Here is an 18414-nt window from a genome sequence, read left to right as displayed (position 1 = left end):
AGAATCATTTCTGATAGGCAATACTGTGTGTGTTCATTATTTCTGGAATGATTTGAATTAAAGCAGCTGTATCATCAGAACTTAGTTGCTTAAAAGTAAGAGAAATAAGGAAGAATTCTGAAAAGATGACAGTTGTGGCAGTATAGTTTTTCAGTCACTCCAGTTCCCCATATAAAAACTGGCAGAGTAACTAGATAAGAGAGCCAAAACCCCATGGATAATATTTACAACAAAACTAGACGGTAAAGGATTCCTACAAAACTCAAACTGCAAGCGGCTGGGGACAAATCACCTGCAGTTACAAAACTGTACGAGAAGCAGCAGTAAGGAGGCATCTGGAGAGGATGAGAACTTGGATGAGCCACTGCGTATTTAATGCAAAGGACAGTGTGACAATTTAGGAATAGTAACTGAAATCAGAAGGGGTTTGCCTGTCTGGGGTGAGTGCAAGGCAACTACACTAGACTCTTAAAACGGAACCAACAGGAATCTCTTCTACACAGAGCCACGTTAAGAAGAAACTTTTGGGAGTAAGATCAAAATTGAGCAAGACAGAGACAACAGAGACAGAGGAGGAGATGTTCAGTCCAACGTGAAGGGCAGAACAGAGCTAGGAACCTTAGGAGGCAGATCACTATGTTTTTTGAACCCTATACAAAAACAAAAGACAATGGAGCTCTATGAAGTTAGAACAGCTTTCCTAAATGCACCCACCCCCCCGCAAATGTTCATAAATCTAATTTCACATAGAAATGAGCAACAAAAGTTTATTGAAGTATCATCCCATGTACAATTATTTTAGAAATAGAATAAAGAGCAGAATAATAACAATGAGAAAATGCCAGTAGAATGTACTCACAAAACAGAAGGAAATTATAACTTACTATTTAAGTAACCATTATAAAAATGAGTTTAAATTTTTAAGAAAATTATAGATACAGAGTATACTACATAAATGAAAACAAGCATACAAAGCACATCCTAGGAAGACTGGACTTTTATTTAAAAAAAAAAGAAAATCCTTTGTGCATCTAGAAATGAGTGCATGTTAACTTATGCTTGTGTACATGTTAAATTGCTTCAATCATGTCCAACTCTTTGCAACCCTATGGACTGTAGCACACCCAGCCCCTCTGTCCATGGGGATTCTCCAAGTCAGAATACTGGAGTGGGTTGCCATGCCCTCCTCCAGGGGATCTTCCCACCCCAGGGATCGAACCTGTATCTCCTGTGACTCCTGCATTGTAGGCAGATTCTTTATTGCTGAGCCACTGGGGAAGTCCATGTTACTTATAAAGGACCAAAATTAGGCTATAATAATATTTTTAGAGCAATCCTTTTTACTAGGAAAAAAAAAAAAAAAAGTAAAGTAACATACACAAAACACTAAGGGAAACCAAGGATTTTATATTTAGCCAAAAGGACGTTCAAGTATAAGAAGGAGCCCTGATTCCTGCGGCAGCAGTGGTGTTGGGAGACAATCACTCAAGAACAATTAAGATAAAATCAATAGGACTTCGATACCAAATCATAAGGATGAAGAATGACAGGAACTAGTCCAAGAGGTGACCCAGATTTTTGACTTGAGCAGATGAATGGACAGGCAAAACCAGGTCAGAAGATAGGAAGATGGGTTCAGTTTGAGACTAGTTGAATCCAATGGACCTACTGTCTCTTTTTTTGAAGAGGGCTCATCCTTCTCACTGGACTTCCTCCCATCGAACTTCATTCTCCAAAATTCTGGGCACTTCCAGCCTCCAGGCAGAGTGCGTGGCCTCCATACCCTCACACGTTCAACTCTGAATATTTATTCAATAAATATTTCCTTAGTGCCTACAATGTGCTGGGAATTCTTCTAGCCACTTGGGATACAGAGTGAAAAAGCCAAAAAACATCCCTGTCCCATGGAAGGTACTTTCTAGCAGGGAAAACAGACAATAGCAATAAATTGTAATAAATTTAAAAGTGCAGAGCCATTGCAGGAGATGCAGCTCCAACTCCTGGGTCTGGTAGATCCCCTGGAGGAGGAAACGGCAATCCACTCCAGCAGTCTTGCCTGGAAAATCCCACGGACAGAGGAACCTGGCAGGCTACAGTCCATGGAGTCACAAAGGGTCAAACACAGCTAAGGACACATGCAGTACATCAAACGCAGATAATTTCTTTTCAAAAGATGTAAGAATACGTGGGGATGAGATCGTTCATGTGGGAAGCAGGAAGGTAACTGCCACTTAAAGGATCAGGGCAGGACTCATTGAGAAGGTAGGATTTGAGTAAATGCTTCAGAGAAAACCAACCATGGTTAAATACAGGTACTGGGCATTCCAGGCAGAGGGAACAGATGGTACGAAGACCCTCTGCTGGAGTAGGCCTGGGTGTTTGAGAAATGGCACAGAAATAAACACGGCTAGAATGGAGTGAACAAAGGAAAGATCAGGAAGAGGTGAGAAGGGACTCAAGCTAGATCCTGGAGGCCCCTGGAAGCCACTGCAGGCACTCTGGGATTTCACTCTGAGGAAACATGAGGATTCCTCCTGAGACATCCGAGGAGTCTTGTCATCAGATATCAGCTGGGTCTACCCGGCCCCCACACCATTCTACAACCCAACCCGGAAGACTCTCTCACTAAGGGTTTTATAAAAACAACACATAGATTAATTTAGAATGACAATCTCTGCTATGCAGTAAACTATAAATTGTTTACTAAACAGTTAATTCAAGCATAATTATTTAGGTAACAAACTGTAAATAATTTACAGTATGGTTAGGAGATTAACTTCCAGTCCCTCTTTACTAAGGCACTGGTGAACCAGTGAAGCCCAGCCAGCTGAGACCGAGGAAATGCTGCTCCCTGATCTTGTTCGTCTTCCAGCATCTTCATCGCCCTGCTTCTGACCCACGCGGGGCTGCAGCAGCACAGGCCTTTCTGTGCATTGAGGCTTTTGTGAAAGGGGCAGACAATTCTCTACCTCTCCATCCCTGACCACTCCTAGTTCACATTTTAAGGGTAGAGATGTTCTCATTTTCATTATTCATCCTAGCCATTTTGACATATGTGTTCCACAACTCTTTCTGTTAATTGAACTGTCCAGTATAACATGGTTAGAGAGTTGATCCTACTTTTCAGATATTCACAGGAGTAATGGCCCACCAATATACCTTGAAGCTAATACCAGGGAGTAATTTGTGAAGGGGACGTGGATAATGGCATTACAGTCACTCTGTCCCATCTGTTTCTCCAGGTTGTGGCTTCCACTGACCTATAGAAGGACTTGAAGGTACGAAAGAGATTTGGATGCATTAAGTCAATTTTTAAAAAGTCTGGCCTCGTTCCAAGCATGCTGTAAAGGAGATATTTTTTGAGTACCTCTGCATGCCAGGCACATATCAAGTGCTTGACGTACAGTATCTGTCTTGCACTTGTTGCAGTTGTTTAGTCTCTCAGTAGTGTCCGATTCTTTTGCAGCCCCATGGACTATAGCCTGACGGTTCCTCTGTCCATGGGATTTCCCAGGCAAGAATATTACAGTGAGTTGCCATTTCTTTCTCCAGGGGGGTTTTCCTGCCCCAAGAATCAAACCCATGTCTCCTGCATTAGCAGGCAGATTCTTCACTGCTGTGCCACCAGGGAAGCCCGTCTTGCAGTTTTAGGATCCTATTTTATCATCCCCAATTTTACAGAGGAGGAAAACTGAGACTCACCCCCTCTAGTCTGTCCAGCACCTATGGGGTGCACTGCTGTTTTCTCTTTCAGAAAGCCAAAGAACAGGAATTTGTCTCCAGGTGACTATTTCCAGTCCAGGCAGCCAATTTCATGTGTACATTTCACAGCTGCCTCCTCTCTGATGATTGCAAGCCCATCTTGTTAACTTTATGAAACCCTGGCATTTTAGACGCCCTCGGAGAATGAAACTGTTGTTAGTCCTGCAGTCATGTCTGACTCTGTGTGACCCCATGAATTTAGCCTGCCAGGCTCCTCTGTCCATAGCATTCTCCAGGCAAGAATACTGGAGTGGGTTGCCATTTCCTACTCAGGGATTTCCTACATCTTCCCAACCCAGGGATAGAACCCGGGGTCTCCTGGGCTGCATGCAGATTCTTGACTATCTGAGCCACCAGGGAAGCCCCCAGAGAAAGATGCTACTAATAATCCCTGGTCTTTCTTTAACTCAGGAACAACTTATTTTTGAACCTCTTAAAAAGATACATGTATGTGTGCACATTGTCAGTACACATATAAGAACTGGCATGATGCTGCTCACAGCAAGAAAACGTGATGAGGCTCCATCACGTGTCCTCATCCCACTCCACCTCTTAACAGCTGTGTGGCCTTGCATGTGACACTTGCCCTCTCTGAGCCTCAGTTCCCTGACCTGCTCTCCCCCTCATTCCCCAACCATTGTCTCAGCCTCACCAAGTTCTTTCAGTGCCTCCTGAGACTTCCAGCCCCCCAGCCTTTGCAGCTGTTGATCCCTCTCGCCCTGTCTCCTCTGCACCCTGCTGGTGCCCACACATCCTTGAAATCTTGTCCCAAATGTCTCTCCTGGGGCAGGTGTCTCTGACTCCTAGATGAGCTTACCTCCCATGGGTCCTGTGTGTCTGAAGCACCCTGTCTTTCCCCCATCATGACACAGGTCTCAATTATTCAACTATCTGTTTATCCACTAGCCCAGAGGTCTCTAATCTTTCTGGTACCAGGGACCAGTTTCATGGAGGATAATTTTTCCATGGACTGGGGGTGAGGGGTGGATGGTTTGAGGATGACTCAAGCACAGTAGGGTTCCCTCTCCAATGAGAATCTGATGCCTCTACTGATCTGACAGGAGGTGGAGCTCAGGTGGTAATGCAAGCGATAGGGAGCAATTATAAATAGAGATGAAGCTTCACTTGCTCACCTGTTGCTCACATCCTGCTGTGAAATCCATGTAACAGGCCTTTGACTGGCATTTGTCTATTGCCCAGGGGTAGGAGACCCCTGCACTAGTCCATAGCAGGGCGGGGCTTCTGTTTGTCATGCCTGCCCTCCACGCTTCCCCTCGCACTGGACCTGATATAGTGAAAATGCTCAGTGTATATATTTATGGAACTGAATTAAGTTTAAAAATCTATCAAATGGGAATAACAATGACCTGCACTGCTGTACCGTCTCACGGGGTTATTGTGATAAGCTCCATAACCATTACCGCTAACATTTATTGAGACTGGGCCCTGGGCCAAACTACCATGGGGATGGCTTTGTGCAGATCTCACTGTGACCCTGAGGGCAGGGCGCCATAATTATCTTATTTTTACAAATGAGGAAACTGAAGCTCGGAGAGGTTACATGAACTATCAGATATCACTCAGATTGTCAGTGGCAAAGTTTGGCTCAGAACCCAGCCCATTAGACTCTAGACCCTGTCTTTTCTTAAATGCCACTCTAACCCGCCTTGTGAAGGCCATGCTCTGTGCAGGTGGCATGTTCAGGACTGTCAGGTAAAGATATAAATGCCTTCTCACATCCCCAAGCGGAGTCCTTGCTTGGCCTCAAGTTTCATGGCTGTAACACAGGACCTGAAGTATAGACAAGACGGTTTTAGCTTTATCTTTCCCACTGTATTCTCCTCTTCACTTTAAGGAGAGTATTTTCATTTGCCAAAGTGAAACATTTAGGAGAATTCACAGATCCTACATCACAGCTGCCATCCTGGTACCTCCATGGGGTTCCGGGAAAGGGAGGTGAGAGTCCAGAAGTCACCACTAGAGGGCTTCCAAGAGCAGATCTATACCATCGCTGTGGACTCCAGCCCCTAGCACCTTGACCCCCTTCTTCCACCACTCTCACAGCAGCTCCAGCCTTAGGCTGTGACCATGAGTCCTCTGTCCCTGGTTTTGGGCAGACTCCAGGCATCCTTAGGCTTTGGCTTCAAAAGGACCCTAGACGCAGAGGTCAGGAGAGGCTGCCTGTCCCACCAGGTCCTGCAGCACGTGCTGGGGCCAGGCTGGGAGCCCTAGTGCCCTGGTGTCTTCTGTGTGCATTCTCATCACCAGTCTGTTCTAAAAGCTGAGGACACAGCTGAATAGAAGAAAATCCCAGTGCTCACACAGCTCAGGCAAGACCCTGAACAGGGAAGAAAGCACTAAGAATCCAATCTGGTCATAATTGTAACAGTAGCTCATGTATTGAGTTCCAGCAATAAGCCAGGCAGTGTTCTAAGCTCTCTCAATATATTATCTCCTTAATCCTCCCCACAGCCCTGGGAGAGAAGACTGTTATTAATCTCATTTACAGACAAAGAGACTTCTTCTGGGAGAGGTCACATGTCAGTAAGTGGTGAAGCCAAGACTCAGACCCATGCTCTAGAGCACAGACCTTCTCCTCATATCAACTAAACACCACACTGAGAGGAAGAAGCTGTGAGCAGGAGAGTCTGGGATCACAGGAGACAGAGGGCCTGACTTCGCCTGGGAATATGTACACAAAGGAAATGACATTTGCCCTGGTTCTTAGAGGAGAGGAGTTGGCCAGGATGACAAGGGCCAAAGGGCTTCCACATAAATGCAAAAACGCCTGGGGACACAGAAATAGTAATACAACTAGAAGTTTCACTAGACTCAATTCAGGGCCCGATGAAGGGGCCTAAGGATAGAGAGGAGGATCAGTTGATTAAAGACCTTGAATACCATGATTAGGGATTTGGATTTAATCCTGAGGGCAATTCGGAGCCACTCAAAACATATCAGAGCAGGGCAGTGACATAACTGTGCAGAGACTCAGTAGAAAAGGGACCACAGTGGATTAAATACTGTACAGGAGGTGACCTGCCAGGAGATGAAGGTTGTACAGTCGAGAGAGGACAGCAGGCTGCACAAAGACCATGGCATGGGCCAGGAAGAAGTGGATGGTGAGGCGAGGTGAGAGGATGCGAGGGTGAAGGAGGAGAAGGAGCAAGGCTGGCTCCTGGGGCCTGGTCTGGGTGCCCGGTGCTGCCCTGGCTGACGGGAAACCCATTCAGGGAGGGGTCAGTTTTCATCTTGCTTGGTTTCAGGGTGGGGCACGATGACAAGCAGGATTCACAAGGTCAGAGCAGAAGTGGGTGTGGGGCCTCACAGAGGGGTCAATCGAAGAGCCCCACGCCTTCCCAGGGAGGAGAGCAGGCCTGGAGAGCCCGGAACGGCCCCGCCACAGGCCGGTCCACTCCCAGCCGCGGTCACCGTGCCGCCACATAATGAGATGTTCTTCTCAATTTTGGAGTCCGGGGACTGCGGCTCCTTAGGGTTTGGACTGAGCATCCCATAATTGCAGAGCTCGTCAGATTCTGTGTCATTAGCTCTCCAGTTCCCAGGGCGCCACCTTTCCTACTGTATTTGCTGATTGACCCCCAAGATAAAAAGTCTGGTTGAACAGGGCAGCTCTTGCTGTGCAGTGGGGACTGTCTGCTGCCCCACACCTCGCAGCTCCCAGTGGTTGAACCATCCTCAGCTGTGAACCTGGAGCTGCCATCACACTAGACATGAAATCTTCCCATTCCTAGTACAGATGGTCTGACTTCTCATACAAAGGGAGGAAATGAAAACCAAGGTCAAAGCAGATGGACTGGCAATGAGTCACATACCCTTCATGGTGGAAATTGCCACAGTCAGGAGCTGGAGGGGCCAGGGGCCAAGACCGAGGTTGGATTTCCTCTGTCTCCTTGGTGAGCTGGAATCTGATGCTAGGAAGATGCCCCTGTGCCTGGGGAGCAGGCGGGCATCCCAGCAGTGAACCAGGCTCACAAGAGCCTGTGCAGTTCCCAGCAGAGTTCCCAAGAGCTGCCTACTCCCCCAGTTGCCCTGCTCCTTGCTTCTGGATGGTGGCCTTCCTGGACATCTGGAAGGAGGTGACTGAGCCCCCAAATCTGGGTTTTGTGGAGTCTGGCAGATTCCAAAACCCAAAGCCAGATGTAACCACAGTTATCTCCACATACCAGGCTACTGGTCAGATAGATTTTTTTAAGCTGGAATTTATCCAGGGTAGAGTTGGAGTAGGGGAAGGGAGTAGCATAGTCATATACCAAAGAATTACAGAATGAAACAATGGGTTCCCTGAGCTGTGTCTAAAATCAGAAGGAATTAACTACCCACACAGTAAGCAGGAAGAATTACCAACAATAGGACACCTTCTGGGAACCAAGAACTCTCTCCTTCAGCCCACACAGTGGTTCGATGGTTGGTGATTACCCACCCATTATACAGAGGTAAAAACTGAGGCTTAGAAGCATTATTTAACTCGCCTAAGACCTCACTGTTAATAATCATAATGAAGTTAGAATTGAGTGCTTATTAAATTCTGGACACTGTGCTAAATGCTTGGTCCAATCTTAATTATTTACTTTACCCTCAAAATAGACATACACAGACTACTGTGTATAAAATAGATAATTAATGAGAACCTATAGAGCAGAGGAAATTCTACTCAATGTTCTGTGGTGACCTAAATGGGAAGGATATCACAAAAAAAGAGGGGATATATCTATATATACAGCTGATTCAATTTGGTGTACAGCAGAAACTAACACAACATTATAAAGCATCTACATTCGGTAAAAATTAAAACAAACAAACAAAAACAATCCAGTGAAGGTCACGTAACTGAGATTTGGGAGGTGAAGTAACTAGGCCAAGATCTCAAGGTGGAGATCTTGAGTTAAGTGGAAACAAGAATTTATGCAGTCTGAGACCAGAGCTTTGCTCTTACCTAAATAGTATGTTTTTTAACAGTCTTCAGCAATTTTACTGATATTCACACCCTCAAATCCATAGCTGGGGCTCTTTCTCCCATGTTAAACCATTCTTACATGACTATCAATGCCTTTTTTTCATAAATATATGTATGGGCTTCCCAGATGGCGATAGTGTTTAAGAATCTGTCTGCAATGCAGGAGACCTGGGTTTGATCTCTGGGTTGGGAAGATCCCCTGGAGAAGGGAACAGCAACATATTTCAGTATTCTTGCCTGGAGAATCCCATGGACAGAGTAGCCTGGCAGACTACAGTCCATCTGGTGGCAAAGAGTCGGACATAACTGAGAGACTAACACTTCCACTCTCTTGCATGTATACATATATCCTCTCCCTCTTGAGTCTCCCTCCAACTCCAACCCCCATTCCATCCTTCTAGATCATCACTGAGCTGAGCTCCACGTGTTATACAGAAGCGTCCCACTAACTGTTTTACACATGGTACTATATACATGTAAACTGTATTCTGTCAAGTCGTCCCCTCCTCCCTTTCCCCTCTGTGTCCACAAGTCCCTTCTCCGTGTCTGTGCCTCTCTTCCTGCCCTGCAAAGAGGTTCATTGCTACCGTATATAAGTCTTTTTAAAGCTTATGATCATTTAAAGACCACAGTATGCCTAGTCATTTTTCAAATCCTGCCTTATTTCCTTCTGAGACAGAATGAGGTGTATGTTATTTAAATTCAGGACAGAACTACTGGGCCACTGGCCCCATCATCACAGATCTCTGACAAGTTTGCACCAGAAGAACTGCCAGAGTGGGAAGCCAGGGAGATGGGGCAAAGTGAGGAGTGCCCTTCTGAGGACTCTTCCCCATCCTTGCTCTGCCTCTGCTCGCATCCTGCCTCACTCTTCAAAGCCCATCACTGGGGGAAGGTAACAGCACCACACCATTCAGATGCCAGAGGGAACAGCTTTCCGCAGTCCAGCAGACCCATGCCCTGGCCCCTAACTTCTGATATCAATGTCTCATTGCCAGATAATCCTGTAGGTCTGGCATCCAGGGTTCCCCCAAAACACTGGGGGGCAATAGTTTATGGAAATCTCTGTCTACATTCTTGTTGGCTCCTTTTAAATTCTTTTCACTCAGACTGAAACTTCAATTATTCCTTCTAAGTCTGAAATTTCGATCTGCCTTATTCTATTCTACCTGCTAATGTGAAGCGGAGACTTTTCTGTAAAAGAATACTTTTCTATGCCAAGAACACTTGGTAATGACCTCCAAATTCCACTGAGCATCCCAGTGGGCCAAGCTAGGTGCTGGGATTATATAGGAGAGATAGTGAGAATGTGATCTCCAAGAGGGCTGGACCTTCCATCACAGTGTGACATGATCCTTGGACCTCGCACAGCACCTGGCATGTCATAAGCACTCGACGAACATTTGCTGAATGAATAAATGAACGGTTTTAAATAAGCAATTATGGCTCAGTATGTTCCATGTGGCATTTTGAAGTAATCAGAAGGAATTTGGGGAGCACAGAGAAGTTCAGCTCAAGCTAGGGGATCTGAGAAAGTGTCCCAGGCTAACGCTAGAAGGATGCCTTCAAGTGTACTAGAAGCAGCAGAGTTGGAAGGCGACAGGATTTCAAACAGAGGAACCAGCATGTGCAAAGCAGTGGAGACATGGAGCCGCATGTTGGGAAGATGGCGAGTTGCTAAGAGTAGTCAGAGGGGTGGAATGGACTCAGTCAAAAGTAAGAACTTCAAATCAAGAAGCGTGTTGGAATGCTGGGATTCATGGATTTATCTGTATTTTATTCCAGCGAAGCTGGGTGCTCTATACCCACCCCCTCATAAAGCACTTCTCCAGGCTATACCATGGGGCTTCCATAAAACCTGGACAAGGCACACCCTCAGATGCTGGAAGGGGCTCCCAAACTAAAATGTCTTACAATTTCCTTCCCAGCTACAAGGCCAACACAAAACCTTTTCATGCTTTTCACTGAAAGGAATAAGACCTTGCTTGTTTTGGTCAATGAGATTCTTTCACAGCCCTGAGGCACTAAAGTGGGATCCTTTTTGTCCAGAAAAGGGAAAAGACCATCCAAAACTCACTCACAAAGTCCTAAAACATTAGCACTGAAAGAGTCCTTGGGAAACTTTTGCCTACCTCCTCATCCTCAGGTGAAGAAAACGAAGCTCAGAGAGGGAAATGATTGTCTGCAGACACAGAGCAGGTGAGTGCAGAACCAGGGCTGGGAAGGAAGGAAGGGAGGAAGGAAGACAGGGTGGGAGGAAGGCCAGCCTCTGGCCCCTGGTCACTGCTCCCCACTGCACCGTGCTCTCCTGCAAGACATTAAATGATGAAATCGCAGAGACATTTTTTCCAATGAACATAAAACCAAAAGATTAAAAATATTTCTGAATTGCTATCCTTTAGGAGAAGAAAAAGTCTCTCCAACTATCTGACTCTTCAACCAATTAAATCTTTGGCTGCCACTCAGAAACAGTATTTAAATTAATCAAGGTAAAACTTTAGCTTATCCTTTCCCTCCATGAGGCAGTTTTCTACCATAAAGAATGAAAACAGCTTGCTTGGAGAAAGGAACAAACTTTGAGCTAAGGAATTAAATTTCTCACAGTCACCTGAGACGCCTCAGTGGTTAGTCACTTGTCATTTATTAAACATTTATTCATTCAACAACCAGTTTTTGAGCTTCTTTCGTGTGCATTTTAACCACAGGAGCACAAATATGAATCAGAAATGACTGACCCTCAGGATATTTATTGAGTCAGAAGGATGACATTTACATAATTCATTATAGTTCTACTCATGGCCTGGCCCAAAGTAAGTTCTTAGCCTAAAGTAAATTTCATTCAAATGAACGGGTGAATGAATGAAATTGAAATCTATTACAGATCACTGCTAATAAGAGGATTCCACTGGAGCTAGGACACAGAGCTGTTAGAAATCACTGGAGGCTAGCTGGGATAATAAACTTAAGAAACACAGCTCAGGGAAGGCAGGACTCCACAGAGAGCAGCAGGGGGCCTGAGAGTATTATAGCAGCTCCATTCCCCTCTCTGGGTCTCAATTTCCCCATCTCGTAATACAGGGAGCTCTAAGGAAACTTCCAGCAACAACATTCGATGCCTCTATGATCCCAGTTCCCGGCACTATAAGGGATTTTAAATCCAACCTCCTCTCTTAAAAATGGAATCATTATTCCTATGTCTTTACAAGGTCACACCCTACGTTTCTGTGGATTTCTCTTGGGAGATGGGAGAAGGAAGGGAATTTGATTCTAGCCTTCCTTTAGGTTTAAACAGGAAAATATCCAATTATCCCATTGACAATTACAGTCTGCACATTTCACCGCGGGCACAGAAAGCAACCGGCAGCAGAAAACCAGCCGCAGAGCAAGGGCGTACACATGCAAGCCATTATCTACTTGGAGACAGGCTGGCCCACGACAGCCTCACTGGCTCAGGGAAGCTGGGCGGGTCCTCGCCAGCAGCCCAGGGGTGACCCAGGAGGCCGCCAGCCTGCCACAGGCTTCAGCTGACTCATCTCAGACTCCAGGCTGAACAGAAACCTAGTGAGACATCTCTCCCTCCCAGTGAGACATCCCAAAGAAAAGACCCCGGTTGTATACTTGCTTCCAATCCAAGCCTGATCACTTGAGATAAATGAACAAGTTCCACAAGGAAAGGCACCACATCTGATTCAGTCACCATCATGTCCTTAAGCACACAGCCCCATACAGAGACGTGATCTGCACTTAATACGTACTTGTAGAGAAATTTTGTGGAAGACTTAATGAATACTAATGAATAAACGGGGCTTCACTGGTGACTTGGCAGCAAAGAACCCACTTGCCAATGCAGGAGACATGGGAGACACGGATTCAATCTCTGGGTTGGAAGATTCCCCTGGAGAAGAAAATGGTGATCTACTCCAGTATTCTTGCCTGGAAAATCACATGGACAGAGGAGCCTGGTTACAGTCCATGGGGTCACAAAGAGTCAGACACAACTTAGCAACTAAACAAAGACAACAATGAATAAACAACCACCTGAATGAATGAATGAATGAATGACTTCTTCATGTGATGCCCTCAAGAACATCATGGAAAAGACAGCTGGAATAGAGTACTGGCTGGCACTCAGGTTCAAGCACCATCTGAGGACATGTATCCTGGCTCTGTTCTTTGTCAGCCTGTCCTGGACAAGTAAGCAGCTTCAGCTCCTCAAGCCTCAGTTTTCTCATGGGACGGACGTTGTATGTGGCATCTGGGTTCTTCCTCAAAGGAAAGACTTGCTGTCCCCAGCTGGCAGGACTTTCAGAGCTACCTTACCTGAGGTCATGCTCTGCCCAAAGTCGCCCACTCCGACAGAATGAAGGTGGGATATGAAGGTCCTGGCCTGTCTGGCCAATGAACAACTCTGATCCCAAAGGTCCCTGTGAGGTCAGCTGAGTTGTCATCAAGCCGGCATCACAGCTCACCATCTGCACCCTGCCCCCACCCCACTCCCACACCACCGGCCATGCCTGCTTCCTTCCTTTCCTGCCACAAGTGTCAATCCCAAAGGCACTCCCTAATGACCATCCTGGACTCTCAACCCCATCTCAATGACTGCTTCCCAGGGAACCCAACCTATGGCCCCCTCATTAGCAAAACAGAGATAATAGTAAGTATACACAAGGGCTGTGATGAGGACTGAGTGAATTGCTATGTGTAAAAGCAACCAGCTCATAGCAAGTGCTGAATGAGAGTGAGCCAATTTTGTTACGGGGGTTAGTAAAGTCCTTTCATCAGTATTCCCACCCTCACAAGCAGGAAACCAGAGAGAAAATGTCAGTGTCTCAGCTTGATCTGTGGGTAAGAGAAGCAATGAAAGGGAGGGAGGGTGGGAGGGAGGGGGAGCGGGAGACATGTCTGGATGTGGCCCTGTGTGCATCCCTCAGACTGGCCTCCAGTCCACCCTGCAGGAACCGCACCATAGAGACTGTTAATTCAAAGGCCTGGGCCTCCTGCAGAAGAGGAGGCACGATGATGGCGGGCACAATCCTGGGAGCAGGCAGACAGGTGGCAGCACCCTGACCACCATGTCTGGATCCCCGAACCACTACCATCCAGCTCAGAGCCAACAGCAAGAACTGATGTACCAATCGTAGAGATGGGAGCCCAGAGACCCGAGAAGAACAAAATCAGCTAGAGACACAGCACCACAGTCTCTAGCTACCCAGAGAGCCGATCCGCTGTCCCCTTTACTGCCAGCAATAAATTCATGAACTTCTGGGGAAGTATCTGAACCTAAGCTTGCAAGGGTTTTTACTGCTGAGGGAGGGAGATTGGGGGTGGGGGATGCCTTACTGTTACCAGGATGGCCTTGTAAAATGTATGTTGGCACCCAGAGGCCTAGAGAGACCTTCCTTCTTAGACCCCAGCACTTAGACGACCTTTTAAAGCAATGACCACGGTCACCTTGTTATAGAAGATAAAACTGGTGCTCAGACAGATTAGGCAGCAGCCAGAGTCACAGAGCTGGTAGGAAGTGGAGCTGGGCTTAGAGCCCAAGTCTGATCCCAAGGCTTATATGCTTTCAACATCTTCAGGTTCCTACATTAAAGTTTTCAAGAATAGGGTCCTGTTCTTTGGCTTGTTTATTTTATTTTATCGCTTTTCTAAAATTTATTTTTAATTGGAGGATAATTGCTTTATAATACAGTGTTGGTTTCTGCCATATAGCAACATGAATCAGCAGTATGGGCTTTTTATTATTATATTATTTTTTTAAATATGAAAACCTCCCAGGATATTCAGACATGGTCATAGTTGACAACCATCACACCCCCTTCTATGACCCAATTCAGTTCACAATCCCAACCCCTGGCCTCAGACACCTCTGTTCCCCACCTTCTGTACTCTTCCAGGAGCCAATACCTAGAAAAGCTCTTCTGATGCTATTTACTCAAAAGGGTCTCAAACACCAAAGGTCTAACCCAGGCTGTGGGATGATCCCATGCAACTTGACAATATTTATTTACTTTGTACACCGATGTGAACAATGGCACTCCAGAGTGAAATTCAGGCTCAGTGGAACACAACAGAAAGAAGTCAATTATCCAGCATTAATTATTTATCTGGAGACAATAACCATGGTGTTATTCCCCACGAGAGAGGCCTCTGCAGCTTGGAACAAGAGGAAAGAAGAGGCGGCTGCTATTGTCTGCTCATAATGAAGCATCAGATTGGACAAATGAATTCCTCTGACATGCTGTAAATACACATGAGCCCCAACAGTGAATGTGGCCCAGGCACACACTCCAGAACACAGACAATTAACAGGGTGGTAGATGATTAATAGGATTATATTCCCCCACTGTTCTGGGTAGGCCTGGCCCGGCAATATGAGATTGTGATGACAGTAAAGGCGCTGCCACCTTCTCTCTGCAGCCTGCCTCCCCTACCAGAATAATAAGACTGAAGACATTCTAAACAAACAATTTTGCAGGTTGCAGTGTTTGTGGAATCATGTTAGTCTGGTATTTTCCTCCCAAGGTATCAATATTTGCTGTACAATGTCAGTTAGAAAGCCTGTCTCGACTCCAAAAGCATAATGATCTGATTCCTAAATCATTTTTATGTAATTTAATTTTCTCTTATTTTTAAAAATTCTGAGGAGCTTGGAAGAGAGAGACCAGTGGTTCCCAGGGGCTGACAGAGTTCCAGAATGTGATCTACCTTGGCTCATATTCTCTACTCCAGGGTCTTATTCTTTATCTAAAGGAGATGGTAATATTGATTGAGCAGTTCCTATGTTTCAGACAGGCACTTTGTATATTATCTCTTTTTTTAATCTTTGGATTTATTTTCAAGCATTTTCTTCTACACAAAAATAAAGCATAATAGCTATTTGCATACAGCAACAATTTGTTGTTCAGTTTATATGTGAATAGTAACAACATATACATATTAAAGGCTCATCACAACCCGATGATGTAAGCATAAATATCTCTATTTCATTGATCAATAAACTGAAGCCCAAGGTTATAGCTAATAAGCAGCAGAACCAAGAATCAATTTTTGTGGGCGGTGGGGGGGGTCAAGATTCCTAACCACTGTCCTAAACTGCCCTGTGATGTCAGTTTCCCGAACCCCAGCACAGGCTCTGGTCTAACAATTCCAACCCTGTGAGATCTGTAGAGGGGTCCCAAAGCCCTATTGCCACAGATGTTCTACTCATCTGAGTATACGGTTTTCAACCTGGGCAGGACAGATGATGGAAAGACAGATTCCTCTGCATCTAGAACACTTCTACTCTTTTCTGATTATAAAATATTAGGCTGATGGGAGTGTCTGCCCATGATTTCTTATTTTCTCAAAGAGGTAACTTGCCTATAGTAAGGGGTCAAGCGAAGTATTTCTAGAAGAACCCCCTAAGATCACCTACATGAAGAGACACAGAGGGCCTCCAACATGTAGCAGGCACCCAATAAACAAGGGCCCTTCTTATATAGCTCTCACCTGATGGCAGACGTTTTACATGTATTATTAGCTCATTTAATCCACACATCAACCTTATGTCTAGATACTATTATTACCCCTGTTTTATACATGAGGGAGCCAAGAAGCCATGGGGTTGAGGAGTTCACATAAAACCACACAATTAGTTGAAGCCAGTCAGTCATGTGTTCAGAGGTGATAACATCTGCTCAAATCATGAAATCCCATCTCTGAGACTATGCATGTATCCTTACAGGTTTGCATCACACCATCTCTGAGCTCTACCTTACAGTCCACGTGGAAAAATATTTGGGTCTCATATTATACCTTACTCCCAGGGTCAGGCCACACAGGAAATTCTTAACTGCATTTCTAACAGTGTTCTCAGCCCTCAGGAATGTTCATCTTCTTAAACCTCTTTATGATAATGGCTTTGGGGGAGCAGACCGATACTGTCATAGAGATTAATCCAACTCCAGTAGACTCTTAGCAAATATTTAATAAATCCTTCTGATTTTAAAAGCAATACACACACACACCCAAAATACTCAAAAACAGAACAAACAATGTAGCAATGAATGCTGTACATAGTTGAAGCCCCTATAATTCAAGCGGGGGTTGAAAAGAGAGATTAGATGGTAGTGGTATCAGAATATTTTTGTAGGCCAAAATGTTTGTTTGGGTCTTTCCATAATATTGGATGGAACAATCTGAATGAACTTTTTGGCCAACCCAATATATAAAGCAATAAAAAACAATGATCTAACAACCTTGGAAGGGCTACTTGGATTCTGCTGCCTCAAAACAGTCCCATCAAAATGTCTAAGCAAGAAGTGAGAGGTTAAGAGGAAGCTCTGAGCCTCAAACTGCAAAGTTCCTCCACAGACCAAACCTAAGTTAGAGTGACCCACCATTCCGGTTTGCCCAGGACCGAGGAGTTTCCAGGGACATGGGATTGTCAGTGCCAAAATCAGCACAGTACCAGGCAAACTGGGATAGTTGTCATCAGAGATTTGCTGCCCTGGTGCCTCAACCTTTGCTTCTGTCTAGGGCCACCAGGACCAGCCAGTCAGATCTCCACCTGCCTCCCCGTCCCCTTCACCTGTGTGAAGGCAGCTCTGGAACCCTAGATCTTCCTTCGCCCATCATCCAGGCCTCACTCCCTGCTTGGTGTATTCTTTCCTCCCCCTCACCACACTGCCCAACTCAGGGCAACAAGCGTTTCCCAAGGATCAGCTCTGTGCCCACTCCTCCCACTGGTGTTTCGAGAGAAAGACATCTAATGGTAGTCTGATGTCTTCCAAGAGGCTTGGAGAGGCCAAGTCCCCCCAGTGGCTCCAACCTCCTGTCGCTAACAGAATCCAGAGCTTCCTTTGGGGCCCCTTCTGTGAGCAGCACTTCCCACTTGATCCTTTGCTTCATTGTCTGCTTGGATCTTAAAGTAGCCCCTTGGGGCAGGATGTGGCTGACTCCTCTGTGTCTCAGAGCCCAGTTCCATTTGTATTTGCTGAGTGACTGCAGTATCCCAGATACCTCATCCTAAGCCTCCTCCCAGCACAGTGTGCTGAGAGATGGGGCCACCTGCAAACCCTAGGATCCTGGGTCTGGGCCTCTGCCAGAGTCCAGATGGGGCAGGCCAGGCCCTGAGACACAGCAGTGGGACTTACCGCTGACCCGGCAGAGGGATGGAGTCCAGGTGGCGGCCTCCAGGCAGCGCCATCATGTTGACGCCAATCCGCAGCAAAGCCTGCCGACAGCGATCGGGGCCCTACAAAGAGAAGGCAGGATGGGGTCAACCAGGGCCCCCAGGTGAGGAGGCCCAGTCATTTCCTCTCCCAAATCCTGGCCACAGGGGGTCATCTTATGTGTGGAGAGAAGGCCCCCCAGCCCTCCTCTGCTGTTTGAATCACTGACCTCACACTCCATGCAAGACTCAGATCTGACCTTGATTCTAAGTCCCTGATGCACCATCAACCCCTAGAATTTTTCTTAGGTTTCATCGCCAAACACATACTTAACCCATTTTGCTTTGTACCAAATGTTGGGACATACAGACCAGCAAATATTGCACAGGAAATATTTATACTTTAAAAGTTTGTAGTTTACCTGAAATTCACATTTTACCGGGCACCTTGTATTCTTGGCTAAATCTGGCAACTCTGCATACTAATTCCTTAACCATATACTGTCACAGTACTGGGTTC

General features: G+C 45.9%; 1 protein-coding gene across 1 annotated transcript in view; it reads right to left on the bottom strand.

Annotated features, from left to right (window-relative positions):
• Window positions 1-17972, bottom strand: part of INSC (INSC, spindle orientation adaptor protein) — a 101074-nt gene extending 83102 nt beyond the window's left edge. The window contains exon 1 of the mRNA XM_027563356.1: window positions 17878-17972. Coding sequence (XP_027419157.1) covers window positions 17878-17933 — 56 coding nt within the window. The 5' untranslated portion in view covers window positions 17934-17972. The remainder of the gene's footprint in view (window positions 1-17877) is intronic.
• Window positions 17973-18414: the final 442 nt, after the last annotated feature.

Source organism: Bos indicus x Bos taurus, chromosome 15 (genome assembly GCF_003369695.1).
Source record: "Bos indicus x Bos taurus breed Angus x Brahman F1 hybrid chromosome 15, Bos_hybrid_MaternalHap_v2.0, whole genome shotgun sequence".
NCBI classification, from domain to species: Eukaryota; Metazoa; Chordata; class Mammalia; order Artiodactyla; family Bovidae; genus Bos; species Bos indicus x Bos taurus.
This window is presented reverse-complemented; position numbering and strand designations above follow the sequence as displayed.